We start from the raw sequence: 23,394 nt of genomic DNA on the forward strand, positions 1-23,394 counted from the left end.
AGTTATGTGGCATGATTACGAAGCGCAGTTTTGACCTCAATTAGAGTAATGGACTGAATTTTACCAAAATCAACGAAGTGTCAATTTTGGGGAGATTCATAGAGGATTTCTCTCCTTGAGCTTTAGTAAATTAACTGTGTAATCTACTGTATCATTCTCATGTTGTCTTGCCTCTCTGGTGGTGGAAGGACTTGCCACAGCTGGGTCTTCTGGAACTTCTGCCACTGACAACTTATTTAAGCTCAGTGGCGCCCTAGGTCAGTGCTGCCAGTAACAAATAGCACTTCAGAGTTTGTAGAAGGACAGAAACAAGAAAACACCACTGAAGCCGCATAGGTGGCATGGGTAACACTTTATACAAAGTAGAATTTCACATTCAGAAACGTGTTGTTACTTTACATGAGTTTGATTGGTTGCCATTGTAACTACAGATTCAAGGATTAAACCATTCAGGTTATCTTTTCTTAGCAGCATGTCATGTTAGAATTCTATCTATTCTTTCCAAGTTTTGGAAAGCCATCAAAGAGTCAAAAATGTTAACTTTTCATGAACAGCACAAAAAGTGAAGAAAAGCTGCGTTTGCTGATGGGAATAAATAAAGCTGCTTCCCCTCTGAGAAGCAAATTTACAATCAATAAACAATCACTTCACCCAACTCAGATCTATTGAATGTGAATGTCAATGAGGTACTGTCTCGCTTGTTGCTCCTGATGCTCCATCTCTATATAATGCTGAATTTGAATGTAACTCCTGGTCAGCGACCTCATTTTCCTCTTTGGAATACTGGTGCCACACTCCTAGTTCTTCAGTGTGCATAAGTATTAATGCCACAGTGACATCAGATCATGTGGAACTTGAACCAGTCTATAGAGATGCAGAATATGCCCTGTCTTGTCATCCCACATGTATATATAGCAATGTTCAATCAAGTTTGTTTATGTTCGTGCACCTGAGTGTCGACCTGATCTTAACTACTTGATGGCATGGGACTGGAGACAAACAGTATGGAGCACCTAAACTGAAATTCAATGACATTAAAGTGCTGTGGGTAAAAGATGAGGTCAACCCAGAACTGGGAAAAACTTGAATAGAAGCTTGTAGCAGCATAGAGCAGCAGGTGATGTAGTTCAAGTTCTGAAGAACGGTCACTGGACCTGAAGCGTTAACTCTGATTTCTGTCTGAAGATGTTATCAGTCCTGCTAAATCTTTTCAGGAATTTGTTTTTGTTTCTGATTTGAAGCATTTGCAGTTTTTTTTATATGTACTTCAAAGCCCAGCTAAGCATTGGACTCCAGATAGGGAAACGGTGAGGTCTGCCGATGCTGGAAATCTGAGTTGAGAGTGTGTTGCTGGAAAAGCACAGCAGGTTAGGCAGCATCCAAGGAGCAGAAAAATTGACATTCCGGGCCGGAGCCATCATTCCTGATAAAGGGCTCCGGCCCGAAGCGTTAACTTTCCTGCTTCTCGGATGCCGCCTGATCTTCTGTGCTTTTCCAGCAACACACTCTCAGCTCCAGATAGGGAAAGCCAATGCAACACTGACAAAGTGCAGAAAAATCCACAAAAGACAATTTGAAGGAACAAGTGAAAGCAGTGAGCAACATTCTTCTAAACTCTAGGGAATAGAGATCCAGTCTTCTCAACATCACCCCCCACCCACCCATAGGAAAATCCAGCCATCCTATGAATTAATCTCTGAAATAACTCCACTGAGGCCAGGATCCTATCATCAGGTCACCCTTTACCTACATGTGGAGAGTTTTGACACTGATCCAGGTCCCGCAGAGCCAGGTGCCATAGTGAACAGGATTTCTGACACACCTGTTTATATCTGTCAGCCAGGGCTCTCTGATTGGACCCGATTAACAGCCCCAGCCTGGGAACTCATATTCTATGAGATTGACCTGGCTCAGCATGTTACAATCATTGCATCTCTCCCTCTCTGTGTCTGAGGACACAGACTGGCTGTTTTTTATAGCCCTTCCTGAGGCAAATTACCATCAGATCAGGTTCCTCCACCTCTGCCTCTGATGCATGTAGCATGTAACGCACAGAGGCTCACCTCTTGTGCCCGGAGCTTGGAATTCTTGGAAGAAATTCATTCCCCTGTTTAGGTGGCAAAGGTATTAAGGCAGCTATATGCATTGTGTCCAATTCAGATTGCAAGGTATCTTCAATGCTTGACCGAGAGGGAGAATCCACGAGTTCCAGAACAGATGGTAAGGCAGCGGAGGAGTCGGGCATATTTTACAGGTTTCATATCGTCCACTTGTTTGTTCAGGATTGTTCCATCTACCCAAACCTTATACGTCACTGGACTTGACCTCATAGCGATCATGCCTCTTACACATGCGTGATCATTCCTACATCAAAGTTTGTTCCCCGAAGTAAACTGTCTCTCTTGTTTAGTGGAGTTTTGGTGTCTGGCATTGGCATATGCCCCCCCCAACCCCAACCCCCACCGAGTCCAGGAAGATCAGCTTTAACCTGATGCAGAGTCTTCTCTCCATTAGCAACCCTGCTGCAGCTAGTTGCCTGAGGGTGGTCCTATAATCAATCAGGATCTGGGATAGTTGGTATCTAGTGAAGTTGTAGGCTGTTTGTTTAAGTCTGCTTTCAAAGTGCTGTTTCTGCCAGATCATTAGATGAAGGATGATATGGGGCCATCCTTACATGACGAATACCATTCGAGTTTAGGAAATTCCCTCTGGTAAACAATGGTCCATTAATTGTATCCAGCTTTCTGATTGATGCCTCTACTTTTGTCCGTAAGGCAAAAGGCACTGGGTGGACCTTGCAGAATCATGGAATTGCTTCCTGGTCAGCAGGCAAGGCGGTCTTGGCTCCTCTGATAATGCCTAGACCTCCTGAAAAATAACATCAATGTATTTAATTAGGACTTCACTCAGGCAGCCAACCTGCAATCGAAAAATGTTGTGCCAATCTAATGAATCTTTCTCAACCAATTTCACTCAATGCAGGGAAGCTTGAGGCTTATTTACACCTGTGTATGCATTACATGGAAGGTAAGTGCATTCTTGAATAGCATTGTTTTCTCAAAAGTCTTCAAGGCAGATCATTTAGGCTAGTGAAAATATGCCATGGATCATCTAGTTGTTGTACCCCATAAGCTTTTGTTTGCGACACGTTAGAAAAACACTCATTAGAATTAATGAGGTAAATAGCACTGCTGTTGTTTATTAATTCATTCTATAAATATTGATACTGAAAGTTTCTTTGAAACCTTCTTTTCTAGGTACACAAGTCATTTGACTTTGGTATATGCAACACAATCTTGAAATTTAGTACCAACACGAAAATAAGATTAACAAAGGGGAGGACATCAACAGATTCAGGAAGACATAAGCAGGTAATTGAATACCAATATTGGGAAATTGTCATTAGGATAAACATAAGCTAGTGAGACTATTTTACTGTAGAGAAAGAAAAGGGTAAGAGAAGATTAAATTGATATTTTCTGAAGGATTTTGGTGGAAAGAATAGGGAAAGACCATTATTCCTGATTAGAAAGCTAGTGAGGCAGTGGCTGTAGATTTAGTGGTATTGCTGAGAAGGACAACATGGCCCGTATTGTTATAAAGATGATTGTTTGAATGTGGAATACTTTACCACAGAGTGATTGAGACAGATCTCATGGTATCTTGCGAGGGGAATTCAGCTGTATATATTTGAAACAGGGGCATGATGTAAAGCAGTGGGATTAGTATTGAATAACTTGAGTAAAGAATCACCATAATGGATAAAATATTGCCCTTTCCACTGTGTGGATACCTTTGCCAAAAGAGGTCATTTTATTGATGAAGAAAATGGTGCATGTGGATTCTGTCACTCTCCTCCTTAAATTGGTGGCATGAATGCCCAAGGATAGCTTTCCTGCCCCATAGCGAATTGAGGCCTCTAAGTGGGCAATTAGCACCCACATAAGAACCTCATTGAGCCATGGCTGGCATTAATGACACAGAAGTGTTTTGGTGGGGGGGTGAGGGGAAGGCCTTCCATTTGGAGAACATGACAAACAAATCCTAATGTTTGGTTGTGGGATCCCAGAATTGAGAGGGGAAGGTTGAGAAGGAGAGGTCACTAGCTCAGTGCACTTAATGCTGAATTGATGGACCTAGTATTGGGAAGGGGTCCCTTCTGAAAGCCAACTTCTGCACGTGTTTCTGACTGCCTCCCCAAAATTTCCTTGCAACCTTTCCCATACAAGCTGCCTACCTTTCATAATTCAGCTGTGTTTGCAATTTTTCCTCGAACTGGGCCTTGGGTGGATGCTGTACTGGTAGCAGCCACCACTGTCTCAGTGAGGCTGTGAAGTACAGAAGAACTGCCAACCCTTGTAACCAGCAACCCTCAATTTCCCACCCTTGGAGTCTTTGATCCCGGGGGAAGGCTTGTTAAGTACAAGATATGGTTGGCCTTCTAGAAAAAGGCACAATTCACAGCCAATGGCCAACATCTCCATTGTCTCAATAAGGTTCCATCCAATGGGACAGGTAACCTTTGTCTTTGTGGGAATTTATTGGTCAGAGTATTGAGTACAGGAATTGGGAGGTCATGTTGCAGCTGTATGGGACATTGGTTAAGCCACTTTTGGAATATTGTGTGCAATTCAGTCTCCTTCCTATTGGAATGATGTTGTGAAACTTGAAAGGGTTCAGAAAAGATTTACAAGGATGTCACCACGGTTGGAGGATTTGAGCTACAGGGAGAGGTTGAATAGGCTGGGGTTGTTTTCCCTAGAGCGTCGGAGGCTGAGGGGTGACATTATAGAGGTCTACAAAATCATGAGGAGTATGGCTAGGATAAATAGGCAAAGTCTCATTCCTGGGGTCAGGGAGTCCAGAACGAGAGGGCATAGGTTTAGGGTGAGAGAGGAAAGATAGAAAAGAGATCTGGGGACAAATTTTTCATGCAGAGGGTGGTATGTTTATGGAATGAGCTGCCAGAGGAGGATTTAGGACCATTTGGCACAGCCATTTTGCCGCAAGCAATTTGGCGCGGCCTGTTTGGCGTAGCCTATTTTGCCGAAGACCCATTAAGGTGCAGAACTATTTTGGCACAGATATACGGTAATCATCAACGAAAATCAACATAATAGTAAAATTATTAAATGGGTAGTTTCCAGTTGTTTGTAGTTATTATTAAAATAACAAGTCATCAAAGTAAAACAACTGTTGAGGGAACTTTACAAGTGCCTAGAAAATTTTTCGGAACGATGCCTAACAACAGAGCGCTGAAGAAGATGGTTTGTAGGACAAAGAAAGAAATTGCTGCTTACCCTGGAAATCCAAGAAATTTGGAAGAACTTGTAATTCCAGGTAGCTTTAAAACATATTCTGTTAATGAATATAATGGAAAACAATTTTTACTAGCTGACAGCGGCAGCACCACCTGCAGAATTCTTACATTTGGAAGTGAAAGGAATGCCGAGTTTTTCCCCACCTCTATTTTCACAAGTTTATGTTATTTTAGGGGAAATACATAAAGCTGTGTTCCCACTGTTGTATGCTTTACTCCCAAATAAGTTACGAACAACATATGATAAACTATTTGAATTATTTGAACTGGTTCTGGAAATACAGCCTGAACGCCGCCCTACTATTATTTTGATTTTCGTTGATGACTACTTATATCTGCACCAAAATAGTTCTGCTCCAAAATAGGCTGCGCCAAACAGGCCGCGCCAAATCCCTCGCACCAAAATGGCTGCGCTGAATGGTCCCACTCTGGCCAGAGGAAGTGGTGGAGGCTAGTATGATTGCAACATTTAAAAGGCATGTCGATGGGTATATGAATAGGAAGGGTTTGGAGGGATATGGGCCGGGTGCTGGCAGATGGGACTAGATTAGGTTGGGATAACTGGTCGGCATGGACAAGTTGGACCGAAGGGTCAATTTCCATGCTGTACATCTCTATGACTATGACTCTATGAATGGTTTTAGGCCAAACCCAATAAAGACAAGGTGACTAATCAAAACATGTGATGTGTTTATATTTATCTGTACACAACTGACTTCTTGATTTTTTTGTCAAAGGATTCAGATTACAAAATGGCATGCAGCAACAAAGATCTCTGCAGGAAGGAGCCAACTTGCCCGTAAGAATTTCAACTGTTATCTTGTTATTCATAATACTTTTTTTATTTTGGCACAAGATTTTGGTGGTACTCTGTTATGTAGTTGTGAGGTCTGAAAATGTCAAGGTGGTGCACTGTAAATTGGATTTTCCTTCCTTATTCTTCAACAACAATATAACAAATAACAAATTCTGTTACTTTTGCATTGCGGTTTTTGGAAGTGCAGGATAATATATTGCAATGAAGGCAATTATGTATTTGGGACCTCCTAAACTGGTTGATCTAGAAATTAAACATTGGGAGAAAAATGAAGAAATAAAAAGTAAAACATTAAATAAAAGATTTATGAAAGAAACAACTTAGGCCCTGCTGAAATGAGGTTTCCATGGTTTTAATTGTTTCCTTTCTTGCCCTCCAAGATTAATTGACATGTCAGATCCATAAAACATGAACATATCTGAATGACTGTGGCAAGACTAATTTATATCTTTGCTAGGAATCAGAAATTTCATGCTTCTTAAAGGGAAGTAGAGGGCAAAGTTCTGCTTTTGCAAGACTGATGTTGGAGTGGAATGAATGTTACACAATTTGGGGTGCATCACAACATTATAGAATTGTCTTATGCATCAAGAATTGTAGTCATCATTATTCTAACAGCAATTTCTGACCTATTAGGCCTTCGCATTCCTTATTATGCATTCAAAAGTAGGGGAAGAAAGGTTGTTACTTAATTTTTGGAGCAACCTAAATAATATTTGACCGTGGTGGAATCTCCTTCACATATTGTGAAGTGCTGCATATCTTGTAGACATGCAGTAATGTAGTTTTATTAAACTGCTCATTCTAATTCTGCTTAATAATTCCAGTAAAAGAGGTGTCATGTCTACAATTCCAAAATCTTGATTTGATTTGATCTGATTTGATTTATTGTAATCACAGGTACCTAAGTGTAGTGAAAAGTGCAAACAGTACAGGCAGATCATAGTAAACAAAGACATACAGATCATAGGGCGCTTAGGTAGGGCGCGGCATACAATGAGATCAATGTTATTTGAAGTTTAAAACTCCTTTCGGCAGTCTAATAATAGTATGGAGGAAACTGTTCTTGAACCTGTTGGTTTGTGTGTTCAAGCTTCTCTATGTTCTGCCTGACAGAAGAGGTTAGAAGAGAGCATTACTGGTGGGAGGTGGGATGAGTCTTTGATGTTGTTGGAAGCCTTTTTTGAGACAACGAGCAATGCAAATGGAGTCCATGGCTGGGAGGTTGGCCTCCATGATGGTCTGGGCTGTGCACACGATTTTCTGTCATGTCTTATAGTCTGGAGCAGAGCGAAAGCTGTACCAGGCCATTATACACCCACATAGAAGTCAAACTTTAAACAGGGTCTGACTAAATTAGCATTCAATCTAATGTTATAAATACATATTTTTGTATCGTTATTAAATAACTGAGATAGGTATGCTGCCATTTTGCTGCTTTTGGTAGCATTTTAAAATGGAGACATCAAATTTCATTCTTCAACATTGACCTACTAATGAATCATAGCAGGATGATGACTTGCAGAAGTGACAAAGAAATTAATCTGCCTTCACACTGCAGACTGTTAGTTGAGCAATGCACTGTTGTATCACACCACTAATAGACTGAATAGATGATTCTGCGGTTTCACTTGCATTATTTTTGTCAGTGAAATACCATGTTTGGTGTCAGCAGATTTATCCTTTTCTCCCACTACTCGTAGTGACTAATGGATGTTTCATTAAGGTGGTGAATTTTAATTCTTGCAACCTATTGTCAGGTACGGGTATAACCAGAATAATTAATTCATTGAAGTTGGATTTTGTACATCATCTGCCCACTTTAAAGCAGCCAAGCTAGATAACAACTTTGGGTTACTTTGTTACAAAATCACTAGATTTCATAATCTTGTTGATAGAACAAAGCTATTTCAATCTAAAATGTAAACAATGTATATTTTAAAATAATTATATGCTGAGCATAGCACATTGCATTTGATAGTGACTGAACATAGAAAACAATTGTAAGCCAAAAACAGTATAAAAACAAGTGTTGTTGTGTACAGTGAGGTCGTAATTCAGAGGGTATAATAAAAGTACAAAGTGCTAGACACACTCAACTGGGTGTGGCAGCATCTGGGGAGAGAGGCGCAAATATTCTGTGTCTGATGTGACTCTTCTTCAGAACTTTAGGTACTTTCTCTTTTCAGATGCTGCCAGACCTGCCGAGGTATAGTTTAGCACTATTTATTTTTACTTCAGATGTCCAGCTTCTGTAGTATTTTACTTTATTTGGGTATAGTGTGAATTTACATATAAATTATTAAAAATGCAAAATCAGATAATGAGAATGATGCTGTTGGATTATTGTAAAAACCCAACTTGTTTATTCCTGTCTTTAAAGGAGGGAAATACCAGTCCCACACAAGCATGGTTGACTCAGTTGTACCAAACCACTATGACAACTCTTTTGCTGGAGTTGTTCAAAAATGAGGCCAGTATCAGGAATGGGCCGTAAATTTCAATCTTGATAGCGACGCTTACACCTGAGATTGACAAATATGTAGCTTTCTCTTCTTTGCCGAAACTTCTCGTCAAAATAATTGTCAGAGCAGGTTTAAGATTTCACAACACGATTTCACAACATGTGTTGCAAAACTTAATTCTTGTGAGTTGTAACTTTCTGGCAAGCCTTGCTATTATGTTACATGGCTGGATGTTTGTTAAATATGATGATATGTTTTATTACAGTCAAAAATTTGATGGATGTAGAAAACTCACTACTTCTCCATGGAAGAAGAACTGAGGGTTACAAAAGTACAGAGTAAACTTTAGATGGGAAACTCAAATATTCATTACTATACAGAAGTTTATGAAATCATGAGGCGCACGGATAGGGTGAATAGCCAAGGTCTTTTTCCCAGGGTTGGAGAAGTCCAAAACTAAAGAGTAAAGGTTTAAGGTGAGAGAGGATAGATTTCAAAGGGACCCAAGGGGCAATTCTTTACATGCAGGCGGTGGTGTGTGTATGGAATGAGTTGCCAGAGGAAGTGGTGGAGGCTGGTACAACATTTAAAAGGCATCTGGATAGGTACATGAATAGGAAGGGTTTATAGGGATATGGGCCACTTACTGGCAAATGGGACTAGATCAGCTTAGATATCTAGTCAGTGTGGACAAGAAGGGCCTGTTTCTGTGCTGTATAACTCAATGACTATGAAAAGAATCATTTGGTAGCACTACTGACCAAGTTGGCTGAGTCTTGCAGGACATAGCTGTCAGACTAAGCCTGAGCGAACCATCAAGAGCAAAATGCCTACTTGATCTCATCTTCGCCAATCTACTTATTGCAAATGCATCTGTCCACAGCATGATTGGTAGGATTGACTACAGCTCAGTCTTTGTGGAGACAAAGTCGTGTCTTCATGTTGAGTAAAGCCCCTATTGCGTTGCGTGGCTACACTACCGTGCTAAATGGGAGAGAATTTGAATAGAGCTAGCAATCTGCTAAATACTGACCTTGCCAGCAATACCCACGTAATATTAATAAATAAAAAAGCACAAAGAATCTGCAACTTCATGCCCCACATTATTTCTGCTGTACTATTACCATCAAGCAGGCTGACCGATGGGTTAGCATTTAGTTTAGGGTCAGTGAAGAGTGTAAGAACAAATGCCAGAAGCAGCATCAGGCATATACGAAAATGAGGTATCAACCCATATAACATACAACATCAACACATAACATAAAACCACTTGCATGCCAAACAGTGGATTATATGTGCAATAGAAAGGGCTATGTAATCCTACAATAAATAAATCAGATCTAAGTTCTGCAGTCCTCTCACACATTCTGTGTAATTTGTGTCGAAAATTTAAGCATGTAACAGGAATAGGACAATGTACAAATATCTACATCTTCAATGATAGGGGACCCCAGTACATCTGTGCAAAAGATAAGGCTGATGCATTTGCATTCATTTTAAGCCAGAAGTGGGCAATCCATCTTGGACTTTTCCTGAGGTCCCCAGTACCATAGATGCCAATTTTCAACCAATTTGATTTATTCCTCGTGACATCAAGAAATATCTGAAGGTGGTGGATATGACAAAGATTTTGGATCTGACAAAATTCCACTAGTCGTACTGAAGAATTGTATGCTAGAACTAGCCATGTCCTTACTAAACTGTTCCAAACAGCTAAGATGCTCGTATCTTCCCAGCAGTATGGAAAATTGCGCAGCTATGTTCTGTCTACAATAGCAAGACAAATCGAACCTGGCCAATTACCATGCTCTCAGTCCATTCTAAAATTGAAGGAATCATCGTCAGTGATCATCAGCAGCTTGCACACGACTGCTCAGTTTCGGTTTAAGCAAGACCACTCAACTTTGGATCCTATTGTAGGGTTGGCTCAAATCTGGACAATAAAGCTGAACTCCAGAAGTGAGATGAAAGCAACTCCTTGACATTAATGCATCATTTGATAAAGAGTAGCATCAAGGATCCCTAGTAAAACTCAAGTCAATGGAAATCAAAGGGAAGTCTTTCTGCTATTTAGAGTCATGCCTAGAAGAAAGGAATCCTGTTGTAGCCATAAGTGGTCACTCACTTCAGCCCAGGATATAACTGCAAAAGTTCCTCAGGGTCATGTTCATGGCTCAGGCACCTTCAGCTGATTCAGCAATGACCTTTCCTCCATTGTAAGGTTAGAAGTATGGATATTCACTGATGATTGCACAATGGTCAGCACCATTCGTGACTCCTCAGACTCCTCATTCCGATTCCAAAGAAGTTTGTAGTCATATGTAATGAGATCTGAACAGTATCCGGGCTTGGGTTGATAAGTGGCAAGTAACATTTGTGCCATACATGTGCCAGGCAATGACCATCATAAGGAAACTTTAACCATGCTTGACATTCAATGCCATCACTATTACTGAAGCATCTACTGTCAACATCCTGGGTGCTACTATTGACCAGAAACTGAATTGGAACAGCTGAATTAAATTCAGAGCCTATTAGAGCAATTCAAAGTCTAGGAATTCTGTGATGAATAACTCACCTCATGACTCCTTATTGTTTGTCCAATATCAACAACACAGGAGTGGCGATCCAAAAGCTAGTGCTTCCAACAACACAGGAGTGTGTGAAATACCCTCCAGAGCAAAATGACCTACACACATATTCACAAGGCCTTTTTAAAAATCACATGTTCAAAAGCGAAGATTATTTCCCATCAAGTGTGGAATCATCAGAATCACCAAATGTTTCAGAACTGAAAACATGGCAGCATCCACTCCATGTTGGAATTAGTTCCAACTGAAGAAAGGCCACATGGACTGCTGAAACTGATGTGGCGGAAAAGACAAAAATAAAGTGCATGCTTGCAACTCTAACTGAGCACTATTTACACTGGTGGGGGTGGAGGCGGGGGGGGGGGGGGGGGGGGGGAGCGGGGTGGATAATAGGAGAAGATTGGAGTAGTCACAACGTAGTCATTCTGGCTTTCCTATCAATACAACCTCTCCTTAAGAGCAGCTTGGTGAAAATATTTTTCTCTTCATAATTATCCAGTTTTCTATTGAAAGCCATAATCGCCCACCAGCCTTTTGGACAGTTTTTTCGAGACCCTCACCACTTGCTGTGTATAAATGTTCTTTTTCCCCTTGTTGCCTTTGTTCCTAACATTATATCTTTAAATCAGTGTCCCAAAGTTCTTGTCCTTCCAGCCAACAGGAATGTTTTTCCCTGTCTACACTATCCAGACCCTAATAATTTTTAATAAACACAAAGGAACTGTTTGTTTTGTGACACTTTATCAAATATCTGTGGAAGTCAATGTTCGCCACATTGCACCACTGAGCTCATTCAACTTCTTTGTTATATCTTCAAAAAATCTCACCGTTGTTAGTAAAGAAACATTTGCATTACCAACTCCTCTCCAATATACGAAGTTCTACCATTAAATGTTTGGCATTGTTTCTGAATCTGATTTGGTTAAATTTCATGAAGAGTACAAATTTCAGCTGAAGATTACTGAACTATTCAGATTGTCATTTCTTCATTTTTAGAATACTGATAATGCTGACATTTTGTTTCCTACTCCTGTTCACAGTGAGGAGAGTGGTGACAGAGCACTTTGATGCAACTGGGTGTCCTGCTAGGCGAGATATGATGGTAGATGGAAAGTGGCTGGCATTTGAAGAATTAATTTGCAATAAATATACAAATTTCTGCTTCCCCATGGCTCAGTTGATATTTTGGAGCTTGTCAGAAAGTTGGATGTTGTGTTTCTCACGTTTTAACAGTGACTACACTTCAGAAATACTTAATTGGTTCTAAGATGAGGTAGTCTCATGGTCCTGCTAATTAAATACTTACCTTGATTCCTTTATGGTGCAAAAACTTCACAGAAAAAGTTATTTTAACTAACTTGTGGCGAATACGAGGAACTCAAGATAGCATTAGATTAAAGAGACTTACAGTGATACCAAAAAAAGAATAAATCTGAGGATTGGGAGTATTTTAGATTTCAGTACACAAAGACCAAGACAATTACAAGGAAAGAGAAAGAGAATATTGGAGTGACTAGCATAAAGGAAGATTATCAATATTATACATCATATATAAAACGATTAATGAAAGTAAGCATTGTCATTTTAGAAGCAGAAACAAGTGAAATTATAATGGAAGAAAGGAAATGGCCATTAAATAAGTCAATCCATCCTCACAGCAGCAGAAGCAAGGAACTTTCCTGAAATAATAGTGAATCAAGGGTACAGCGAGATTGCAGAAGTTAAATTCTAATTTAAAAAAAACTGGATAAATTATTAGGCAACTTGCAACAAATCGCATGACAATCTGCATCTGTGGCCAGAATTTTCCCATCTGGAATTAGAGAATGGTGGTGAATCAGTTTCATGGTATCATTTCTCCAGGACTCAGGATGAGTATTCTTGCATGACTGTGCTGCTCAGCTCATTATTTTTGCAAGTGAGATGTTGGACAAATTACTTGAGATGGAGGTCTCATCACAGTTAGGCCTTTCTAAGTTTCCATGTTCTGGCCCACTGACACCATCTCAGATGCTGCAAGCCAGTAACTGCCCTTCATACTGTGGTGTTTGCCACAAAACTCTCAACTGATGCCGTTGAAGAAAGATGCTGCTGGACAGGGTGATGGAGAGAAAGCCAGATGTCTTCCTGGCTGACTGCAACAGGAGGCCGCCCCAACAGGCTCACACAACATGGGCAGATTTAGTAACACAGCTGAGTGCTGTGTTTATCATCAGAAGGGGTGGCCAGCACTATAGGAAGAAGGTCAGTGATCTCCTTTGCTCAATAGGGTATGTGGCTCCATATTATCTCTGTTGCCTCATAGTTATAGGGCCTTCACTCGTTCTAACTCTGTGACAACAAATGCATTTCACCGAGGCTGATGGACTAAAACTCCCAGCATCACATGCCATTCAAAGGCTCTTGCCCATCTCATCCTCTGCAATGATCAACCCTTCAAGCACCCTGTACTTTCTGTTCACTCAAGGATAACTCACCACCTCTCATGCTGGTGATCACTAAAAAGCTGGTCCCCAACTAGGTATATTCAAGCATATTAAAGCAACGTTGTAGTGCTGTACATTCTGAAACACCGAAAGGATAAAAATGAAGAGTTAAAAGGAACTTGCTCAAGATTCGCGCCAATCTGGTGACTCTTATGAGAGACTGAACTGCAGATGGACTTAACTATCACATCCTCACTGATGGTTTTAGAGCTGATCAACATTAGCACCATGCCATGTTAATACACTTGCTCATTTCTGTTTTATCCCTAAAGCTGATGCAGGGCTCATTATGCATAGCCACTGTAGTCTGTGTTTCGCTGAAGACCAATTGTACACTTTAACATGAAAAATAAAACATTTAATGTGCAAGACAAAAAGTGAAGCCAATCTGGTGCAGACCTCCATCAAGTATTTGCCATCACAGCTCCATTAGAGGAGAGTCATGATTTGGAGATGCCGGTGTTGGACTGGGATGTACAAAGTTAAAAATCACACAACACTAGGTTATAGTCCAACAAATTTCAGCTAGCCTTTGGAGCAGCGAAAGGAGGTAGTAGTCAAGATTTGTTAAGGAACCCTGAGGTTTTTGACTTATCAAATACACAATGGCAACCAAGTCTTTGTATTCCATTGAGAATAGACTTTTGTCAGTATGCCTCCAATGAAATGCTGTCTCATGTTCCTCCCATTCCTCATGTTCCTTCTTGTATAAACTCCTGATGACCTTTCACTCTCCTTTCCATACTGTCTCCTCCTCCATTTCACTAGAATACCTTTACATTACAATTAGTGTGCCTGTTTTACCTCCAGACTCCATGACTCCTAAGGTCCCATACCTGTGCTGACCCTATACCCTCTGCAAAGACTGAGTAACCAGTAAACTGTTTGACACCTCCCCCACTCCCTCCCCTTTGGTTCTACCTTACTATCTCCAATTGCCTCTGCCAGTGTTACTATTCTATCAACAAGCCAGTATATGGGGACCACTCCCAGACTTGAGTTGTCTGTTTTATCCTGGATGCTGTGATCAGCCCCCTTTCAGCAACCTAACCCCCATGACTGACTGGCTCACTCACTGAAATGACTTGGTAGGATAGCCTCGACTGACTATGGCCCATATTGCAGACTTACTTCTCAACGACATTCTAACAATGGCCTACTTGTAATCCTCAGACTGCTTACTTGATCTCGAGAACCAATCCCTGGATTCCAATAGCATAGACCACAGGACTCATATAGGCCAAGTGTCTGAGTGACTGGAGTTAACCCCTGGGCTGAGATTGGACTATCCCCTTGGCTGACCTTGGCAGTATTGCCTGATTGACTGGAACTTGGTCTCAGCCCATACATATACTCATCCTGTGTGACTTTCACACATTGCCAGTTTTTCAAGCACACAAGTATGTCTCCTGCATAAACGGCTAGACATTGCTGTAGCACCATTTCTGTGCAGCAACATATCCACTCTACCTCTGACTGAAATATTTACTCTTCAGTGCTCCTCAATGAAATTCTGTACCCACCATCTAAAGTGCATTTCTGTCGATGGCAAGATTCTGATTTATTTGGTATCTTGGACTGCATAACTAGAGGTATATAGTATGAAAGCAGGATGTTTTGCTGAAACTTTACAAAGTTCTGGTTAGGGAACAGATAAAGTACTGCATCCAATGCTGATCACCACATTTTCGAAAGGATGTGGAGAGGGTACATTGGAGATTTACCAGAATAGTTCCAGGGATGAGGGATGTTAACTACAAAATTTGATTGGAAAAGTTGGTGTTCTTCTTGAAGCAAAGGAGTTTGAGGAGAGATTGCATAAGGGTGCAAGTGACAGGTTCAGAAAACTGTTTCCATTAATTGATGACATAGGGGTTAGGGAACACAGATTTAAAAGAGGCAACAGATTTGGTGGAATGTGAAGGAGGTCTTTTTAAACAGCAAAGAGTAATGACCTAGAAGGTGTCTCCTTATGAGGTTGGTGGAAGCTGAGAAGATTAATGTTTTCAAAAGGAAATTAGGTAGAAACTTGAAGGAAATAGACTTGCAGAACTATGAGGATAGACTTGGATGGAGCTCACTTGGATTTTTGAGAACTGGCTTGGACAAAATGCCTCCTTCAGACTTATTATGAGTTAAGGTTATTTCAATTTGGATTCATTTATGGGAACTGTGAATTTGAAATTTTACAATAAGCAGTTGTAAACTCACTAAAGATCACATTCTCCCTGAGTGTTGGTACTGGAACTTCTCCACATACAGTTCGTAAACAGGAACACTTGTCATTGGGGAAAGCAGATTCCCACTTCATTTTCTTATGTTCTCACAGAGAGCATAGAATGCATCTCATGTGTTTGATACGTTTCCATTAACCTTTTGATTTTTATTACAGTGCCCTACGAGGGCTGTCAAAACTGTAAGTGGTTACATTTAAAAGAGTAGAGTGCTTATTATTCAAAACAGACAGCCTCAAAATATCAACCAGTCCATATGCTCAGGAGAAGGTCATGGGCTCCAGACTACCACAGAAGTTTGAGCATGCAATTGACATTAAACTTCAGTGAAGTATTCAGAGGTTTGCTACTCAGAGCTGTCATTTTTAAATAAAGCTTTAAACTGAGGCCCTGCGTGTCTTCTCGAGTGGCCATAATCTCATTACATTATTCAAGAAGGAAAAGAGGAATTCTTTCAGTTGCCTGGCTAATTTTTATTCCCTTAACCAAGTACAAACTAATTAAGACATCGTCTGTGAGATCTTGCTGTACAAATTGGTTGATGTTTTTCTTTGCATGACAGTTGTGTCCACAACTTCAAAAGTACTTTCTTGGCTGTAAAGTACATTTTGGTATCATGGGATCAGAAAAGAAAGTGCTGCATTAATCTAAATGCTTTCTTTTCTTCAGTTTCCCAGTGGTCAGTAATTGTAGTCTTTCATCTGGTCAACATGATTACATTTCTTGTTCACCTAATTTCTTCGTATTTTTAAGACCATAAGACCATAAGACATAGGAGTGGAAGTAAGGCCATTCGGCCCATCGAGTCCACTCCGCCATTCAATCATGGCTGATGGGCATTTCAACTCCACTTACCCGCATTCTCCCCGTAGCCCTTAATTCCTCCAGACAACAAGAATCTATCAATCTCTGCCTTGAAGACATTTAGCGTCCCGGCCTCCACTGCACTCTGCGGCAATGAATTAATCTTAACTATCATTGAATACCATAGCATTGTATAGCATTGTATCATGGCAACATCTTTTTTTTTGACAAGCTAAAAGAAAGGGAAGACATGGAAGTTCACAATTTGAAGGAGTTAAACTCAATATTAAACCCAGAGCGAGTACTAATCCCTGTAGAACAGAGCTCCAATCCAAAAGGCAACTTTCCATTACCACCCTCTGACTCCTACCATCAAGCCCAATTTTGTATCCATTTGGCAATATCTCTCTGAACCCCATGTGATCTAACTTTACTAAATAGGCCACCACGTGGAATCCTGTCAAAGGCTTTACTAAAGTCCGCGTAAGCAACATCAATCGCTCTGTTTTCATCAATTTGTTTGTTAACTTCCTCAAAAAGCACAATCAACTTTGAGAGACGCGATTTCCCACACATAAAGCCATGCTGACTATCCTTAGTCAGGCCTTGCCTCTCCAAATACAAGTTAATCCTATTTTTCAGAATCACCTCCAACAACTTACCCACCAGGTAGTTGATGGTTAAAAAAAGCTGTTGACTGAGAGAAAATGTTCACTCGGAGAGTAGTAAGGGCATAGATTGCCCTGCCTGCAACAGTAGTGGACTCACTAACATTAAGGGCATTTAAATTGGATAAACATATGGATGATAATGGAATAGTGCAGGTTAGATGGGCTTTAGATGTGTTTCACAGGTCGGCGCAACATCAAGGTCTGAAGGACCTGTACTGCGCCATAATGTTTGATGTTCTGTTCCAAGATCACTGTGACAGAGCATTGGTATAATTTCTGGATTAAAACATCAGTTCTTGTAGAGGCTATGTCTAATACATTCATTGTTATCAAAACCCCTGCTCATAATCATGTCCAATCCTATTTAGCTAATTTTACTGTAACTCACATCTTTAGGAATCCAAAGCGACTAAGTTCCTCAATGAGGTTTTCAATTATTATACGTACTATTATTCAAATTTCCTTGCTCCCCACAGACCAATGATTATCTATTAATCACATGAATTGTTCTTTTAAATATAAAAACAGCAATTTAATTTCATGCTAATTTCAATATTTTATTCTTGCAGCAGTTCATTATGATGTAGTCTGGCTCAAGCTGCCATTCTGCTGCTGAAGTTAATGATTGCAATTTGGATTTTGGTAGGAAGAGGAGCTAGATATTATTTAAATGGATAAAGACTGCAAAAAGCTATGGAACAGACACATTTGGGAGTCCTCATCTGTGAAAATAACAAGTATCCAAGCTCATTGGGAGTTTTGGGTTTTATTTCAATGGAAATGGAGGATAAGAATAGGGAGGTTTTTGTGTACTAGTCAGACCACAGCTGGGTGGACAGTTTAGAGGCTCCCTTATCTAAGGAAAGGTATGTTGGCATTGAAGGCCATCCAAAGTAGGTTAACTAGGCTGATACCAGGTATGAAGGGACTGTTTTATGACGTGAGGTTGAGATGAATGGGTCTGTACTCATTGGAATATAGAAGAATGAATTAATGAAACATACAAGATTCATAGAGGACTTGACAGGGTAGATGCGGAAAGGTTGTTTCCCCTTGTGGTAAAATGTAGAACTAGAGGGCATTATATTAAAATAGTGTCTTAATAATGTAGGACTAAAGGATTTTTAAAATGAAGGAATCTTTGTAAATTGATAGGTCATTATTAAAAAAAAGGGAGATGTATGATGATACTATGGCTTTAAAAGGTATATTTTGTTTTTTTTTAATGAAGAAAGGTTGAGACAGAGGTAATGAGCAGTCTGCTCCAAGGTAATAAAGTAAATACCTTTGAGACCTAAGGGCATTTTTAAAAAGTTGGACCAATAGAAGCAGCCTGAATGGGTGGAGTCAGGCTCCCATAGAACCAGGGTTTTGGTTTAACCTTTAGTACTTTCTGGGATTTGGAAGCTGTTCCACTTCTCTGCCACAGAAGTTCCTCTAGGTGTTCTTTTCTCCTGGCTGGAGAATTGCATGTGAGATAATCTATTTTACTGAATTTGCCTTTGCCAAGAGTGTGTGGGATGTTACTATATTGGAATAGTTCTTTTTAGTAGTTAAGCATTATTATTCTATTAAGTTTTACAACAGAATTACAGTTAGACCAATTCTTCTATCTTTTGTTTGTATTTTAACTGTAGAGTAAGAATAAAGTGTGTTTTGCTTAATACCAAGTTATATAACTTATCATATTACATCGGGAACACAGCACATTGCACTTGCTTTTAAATAAGAAAAAGTTAGGATCGAGGCTATTCCCTTGATATATTTGAAGGGGTTTGTTTTGGTCCATAACAGGGAGTCCAAATTGATAAAATAAACTTACTGTTGCATGATTACATGATTTTGGGTCTGGAATACCTGCAAAACAGCATTTGATCATGAAATTTACTTGTGTTAATTGTGTCCAAGTCATGTACACATGGCCCTGACACACTTTGTGTGTTTAGTCCTCTTTATACTTTCATCCATGGTTCAACTGAACTCCTAGTGCAGAGTTTTGCCTACCTCAGGGATGGCTGTAAACAGACCTTGAATCTACATCCCTCATTTAAAATTTGCTCTTTGATCTGATGAAATGAATAGATTTTACAACCTTCCAGGGTTGACTGAATGCTTTTAAACTATTGTATCTCTTAATACAGAGATAAAATATCTCCATCTGCAAGGATTGAACCATCATGCTTCCAGTCATTTTTAACCAAGTAAGCTCACCTGTTTTTATGATCTTACTTTTCTGAAAATTGGGACTATGTTTACTAAAGAGGGTAAGGGTCATAAACCCCAAACTGGTATTAATTGTATTTACTTCTTAGCTGCTTTTATTTGTTTCTCAACCAGGACCCTATTTTCTGTACTTAAGAGTTTGATTCCTAAAACTAAACGTTATTTTCTGAAATACATGAAGTGCAAACTAAATATTCAAACAATTCCTTTTTCTATCCATTTGTTCCTTTGTTTTAGTTCTTCTTTCCTTCCCTCTTTTATTTCCTTTATGCTTTCCCTTAATTTCCTGTTTCCTTTTTCCTTTCATTTTTACTTCTTTCTATCTAAGCTTCTAGCATCCAACCTGGCAATGACAGTGTGGAATTTTGTGCATAGATTTTAACTCTACTGTCAAAGTGCTTTTATACCAAAGCCGAGCTGTTTTTAAATGATTCGCTGGGTATTTCACCCCATCAGTTGGAAGGTCACATGTTGTAAACTTGTTATGAAGGTATTTGATGGCCAACCTGCAGGATTTGTTTGGGACCAGTTGGACGATGGCTGCAACTACAATGTTCTCAGCATCATTGAGCTCAGTTTGATAAATCTTAGATGTTTAAGTACACACTCAGCCTCTGTGGTAAATTTGTTTAAATCCTGTTTTCTGTGGATATGCTCAGTACTTTGGGACATTATCTGTCATTTAGATTAATTTATTTTCTCGGACCCTGCAGCAGTTTAGCTTCTCTATTTGTAACTACATTGCATGAAATCTTTATTCTAATGATGCTACACATTAAGTCTAGTGCCTCCAGTAGGCAAAATTGAATTGTATTGGAAAATAACTCAAGGCATCTTAACCTTTAATTACTTGTTTTAACGATAATTAAGAACTTGTGTGGTAAGCATTTGCTCTGCATTGACACTAATCACACCAAGTCATTTGTTTTTATCTGGTGCTTTCACCTTCATGTTTAGGTGATTTGCAGGAATTTGCTAAAGTAGAGGAAGCTAAGCCAAAAACTCAGATCTTAGGAGGTCAAAAACTAGATTAAAAATGAGTGCTGAGAATGGTCTTAAAAGAGGAGTTTCTCTGAGAAGCGTAATGAAGGGATTCCAGAACCATTGGCTCTCAATGGTTGAAGGCATGGCTGTTAATGGAAAAACAATAAAAGAATGTTCAAGAGACCAAGGCCAGAGTAACTAAGCATTTTTATGAATCATAGACTTAGAGGAATCTATAGAGATAAAAGAAGAATCAAACCATGAGTTATTTAAACATAGCTACGACAATTTTTGTTTGCTTTGTTTGTATGATGCATTTGGTATCACATTTAGTGAGGTACAGTGAAAACTGTTGTTTTGCATGCTATACAGGCAGCTCATACCATACAAAGTGCATCAGGAACACAGAGCGGAGTGCAGAATACAGTGTTACATACAGCTGCAGAGCTGGTGCAGAGAGAGAGAGATCAGAATGAACATTTGAGAGGTCCATTCATCCTGTGGGATTGAATAAACATTGAGGATGTGACTAAATGGAACCAGATGGGGAAGCAGAGTTTTAGCTAAGTTAAAGTTTATCAAAGGTAAAAGATCGGAACTGGTCAAGAATGAGACCAGAGGTGATAGTGACATGGATGAGGGATCCAGCAGTAAATGAGCTGAACCAGAACAGATAATAAGTAATCTTGATGATGGTGTTGAAAAATAAAAGGAGCTTGAGGGAGAAGATGAAGATGTTGTGAACTGTCTATTTTTTCCATGTTTAATTGGAAGATATCACAACTTATTGGAACAAGCAATTTAACAACATGAGGCAGTCAAGGAAAAAGGAAAGCTTGACCTTGCCTGTGCACCAACAGAAGCTGAATGCATGCATCTGCACGATGTTGTCAAGGAGCAGAATGTAACTGTGGACAGATTATTTCACATGGTGCCAACATGTTTTAAGAAATTTTAGAATATCTGAATAATTAGTTGTAAGACTGCAAAATCTACACTTTACCAAGTCAAGGACATCACCAAACACTAAAGTCCATTAGAAACTCTGTTGGTCATAATTCTTCTGAGGTTAGTGATAACTTGACATACAATGTGTGTATTAGTTGTTCTTGTAGATTTTTGTCTCCAGATATTCTTGCTGAATATCCATCCCCATTATTATCTAGCTCTGTGAAGTCCAGGGAACAGATTCTATTCCTTTGCTCCATAAGCTAATATATCATTTGAAAGATAAGTTTTCAGTATAACGTGGATTCGCCTGTCACTGCACCCAGGAATAAATGACAAGGGCACATATTCGGTCAGTTTCAAATGATCTTTTGCCAAAGCTGTGCTGACTCCTTGAGGTCTATCGTCACACCAATTTTGAAAGAAAACTCTGTGTATCTCTTTTACATCCATTGGCACAACTGGAATTTTTCCTCTTGATTGCTAATTATAAAAAGGCATAATAAGTTCTTACAAACAAAATTTAAAAATAGTCTTTTTAGGAAAGCTTTGAACATCTATCACAATAGCTCTCTCATATATGAGTTAAAATGATGTTAACATATGGTAGACTTGGATGCATAATGCTATATGAAGTCAGTTAAACATTGTCAGTGGTGTCATCTTTCTGAGATATCTGTATTCCTTTAACTCTAGCCTTTTGAGCATCCCTAATTTTAATTGCTCAATTACTGATGGTCATATCTTCAGCTGCCTATTCCCAAGCTCTGGAATAGCCTCCCCTTCTACTCCTGTATACTTCCATTCCCCCTTTAAAACAATCCTTAAATCCTACAGCTTTGGGCAAGTTAATTATTTCGATATAAGCTTATAGAAAATGTATAGAAACAAGGAAAAAAACGTAACCAAAAGTAAAAATTCTTATTGCAAAGTATCAGAGTTCTCACAAAGACGTTAGTGAAATATTTATTACTTCTATTGTTTGAGCGATGAGTTTGCGTTTTTTTTAGCAACTAAGACCTTGTATTGATTTTGTCAATTAAATTGAAAAGTCAGGTAAAGAGAAAGCAGGCAAATCAGATCAACTGTCATTGAATTCGTTGGGAATATATCTTGGACATAGAAAATATCATATTTATGGCAGCAATCTTTGGTGCAATCAAAATATCATTGAATCTTATTGAGAAGGTTTCACCCACAAATCCTTTGGCCATCCTTTAGGCATGTTGGAAAAAGAATATCTTTATTTATCTCTTGAAGATGCCATATTGGCAAAAGAAAGCCAAACTTGACATGAAGAACAGCATTTGAAACAGTAGAAACATTGAGATTTCAGTATTCCTGATGAAGGGCTAATGCATGAAACGTTGATTCTCCTGCTCCTTGGATGCTGCCTGACCTGCGCTTTTCCAGTGCCACACTCCGACTCAGGTTTCAGTATTGATATTACAGCAACAATCCAATTTCAACAACTCTAAACAATTAAAGCTACCACAAAATAACAAAATGATTGTAATACAGGAAGGACCTGTACTTCCAACAATGACCAAAATCACGAAAATAACCACAAAACCTCAAATGCCTATCAATGATCAAACAATGCAACATTTGCCAACAATACTCCCAGCAGAAAAAATAAACTTAGGATCAATGTTCGCTCTGTTATTTCTTCTGCGCAGAATTCCAATATCCAAACATGGCAACAACTAGCGGAAGCAGAAGCCATGCATCAACACTAATCAACACGTGCAAACCATCCCAGTAGCTACTCAGTCACACAGCTTGGAGACAACATTATTTTGCATCCATTTGCTAAATCAGTGAATTGTTAGACGTGAAAAGCACAATTCC

At 39.4% G+C, this 23,394-nt stretch overlaps 1 protein-coding gene across 3 annotated transcripts in view; it reads left to right on the plus strand.

Annotated features, from left to right (window-relative positions):
* The window catches only part of LOC132832236 (uridine phosphorylase 1-like), a 110,583-nt gene that overhangs the window by 21,512 nt on the left and 65,677 nt on the right, over window positions 1-23,394 (plus strand). For 2 of the 3 annotated variants that reach the window (XM_060850047.1, XM_060850046.1), the window contains 2 exons: window positions 3,258-3,371; window positions 6,058-6,119. In XM_060850047.1, coding sequence (XP_060706030.1) covers window positions 6,073-6,119 — 47 coding nt within the window. In that variant the 5' untranslated portion in view covers window positions 3,258-3,371; window positions 6,058-6,072. The remainder of the gene's footprint in view (window positions 1-3,257; window positions 3,372-6,057; window positions 6,120-23,394) is intronic. The other variant, XM_060850048.1, reaches the window with a different exon arrangement.

This window comes from Hemiscyllium ocellatum, chromosome 34, assembly GCF_020745735.1.
Source record: "Hemiscyllium ocellatum isolate sHemOce1 chromosome 34, sHemOce1.pat.X.cur, whole genome shotgun sequence".
In the NCBI taxonomy this organism is placed as follows: domain Eukaryota; kingdom Metazoa; phylum Chordata; class Chondrichthyes; order Orectolobiformes; family Hemiscylliidae; genus Hemiscyllium; species Hemiscyllium ocellatum.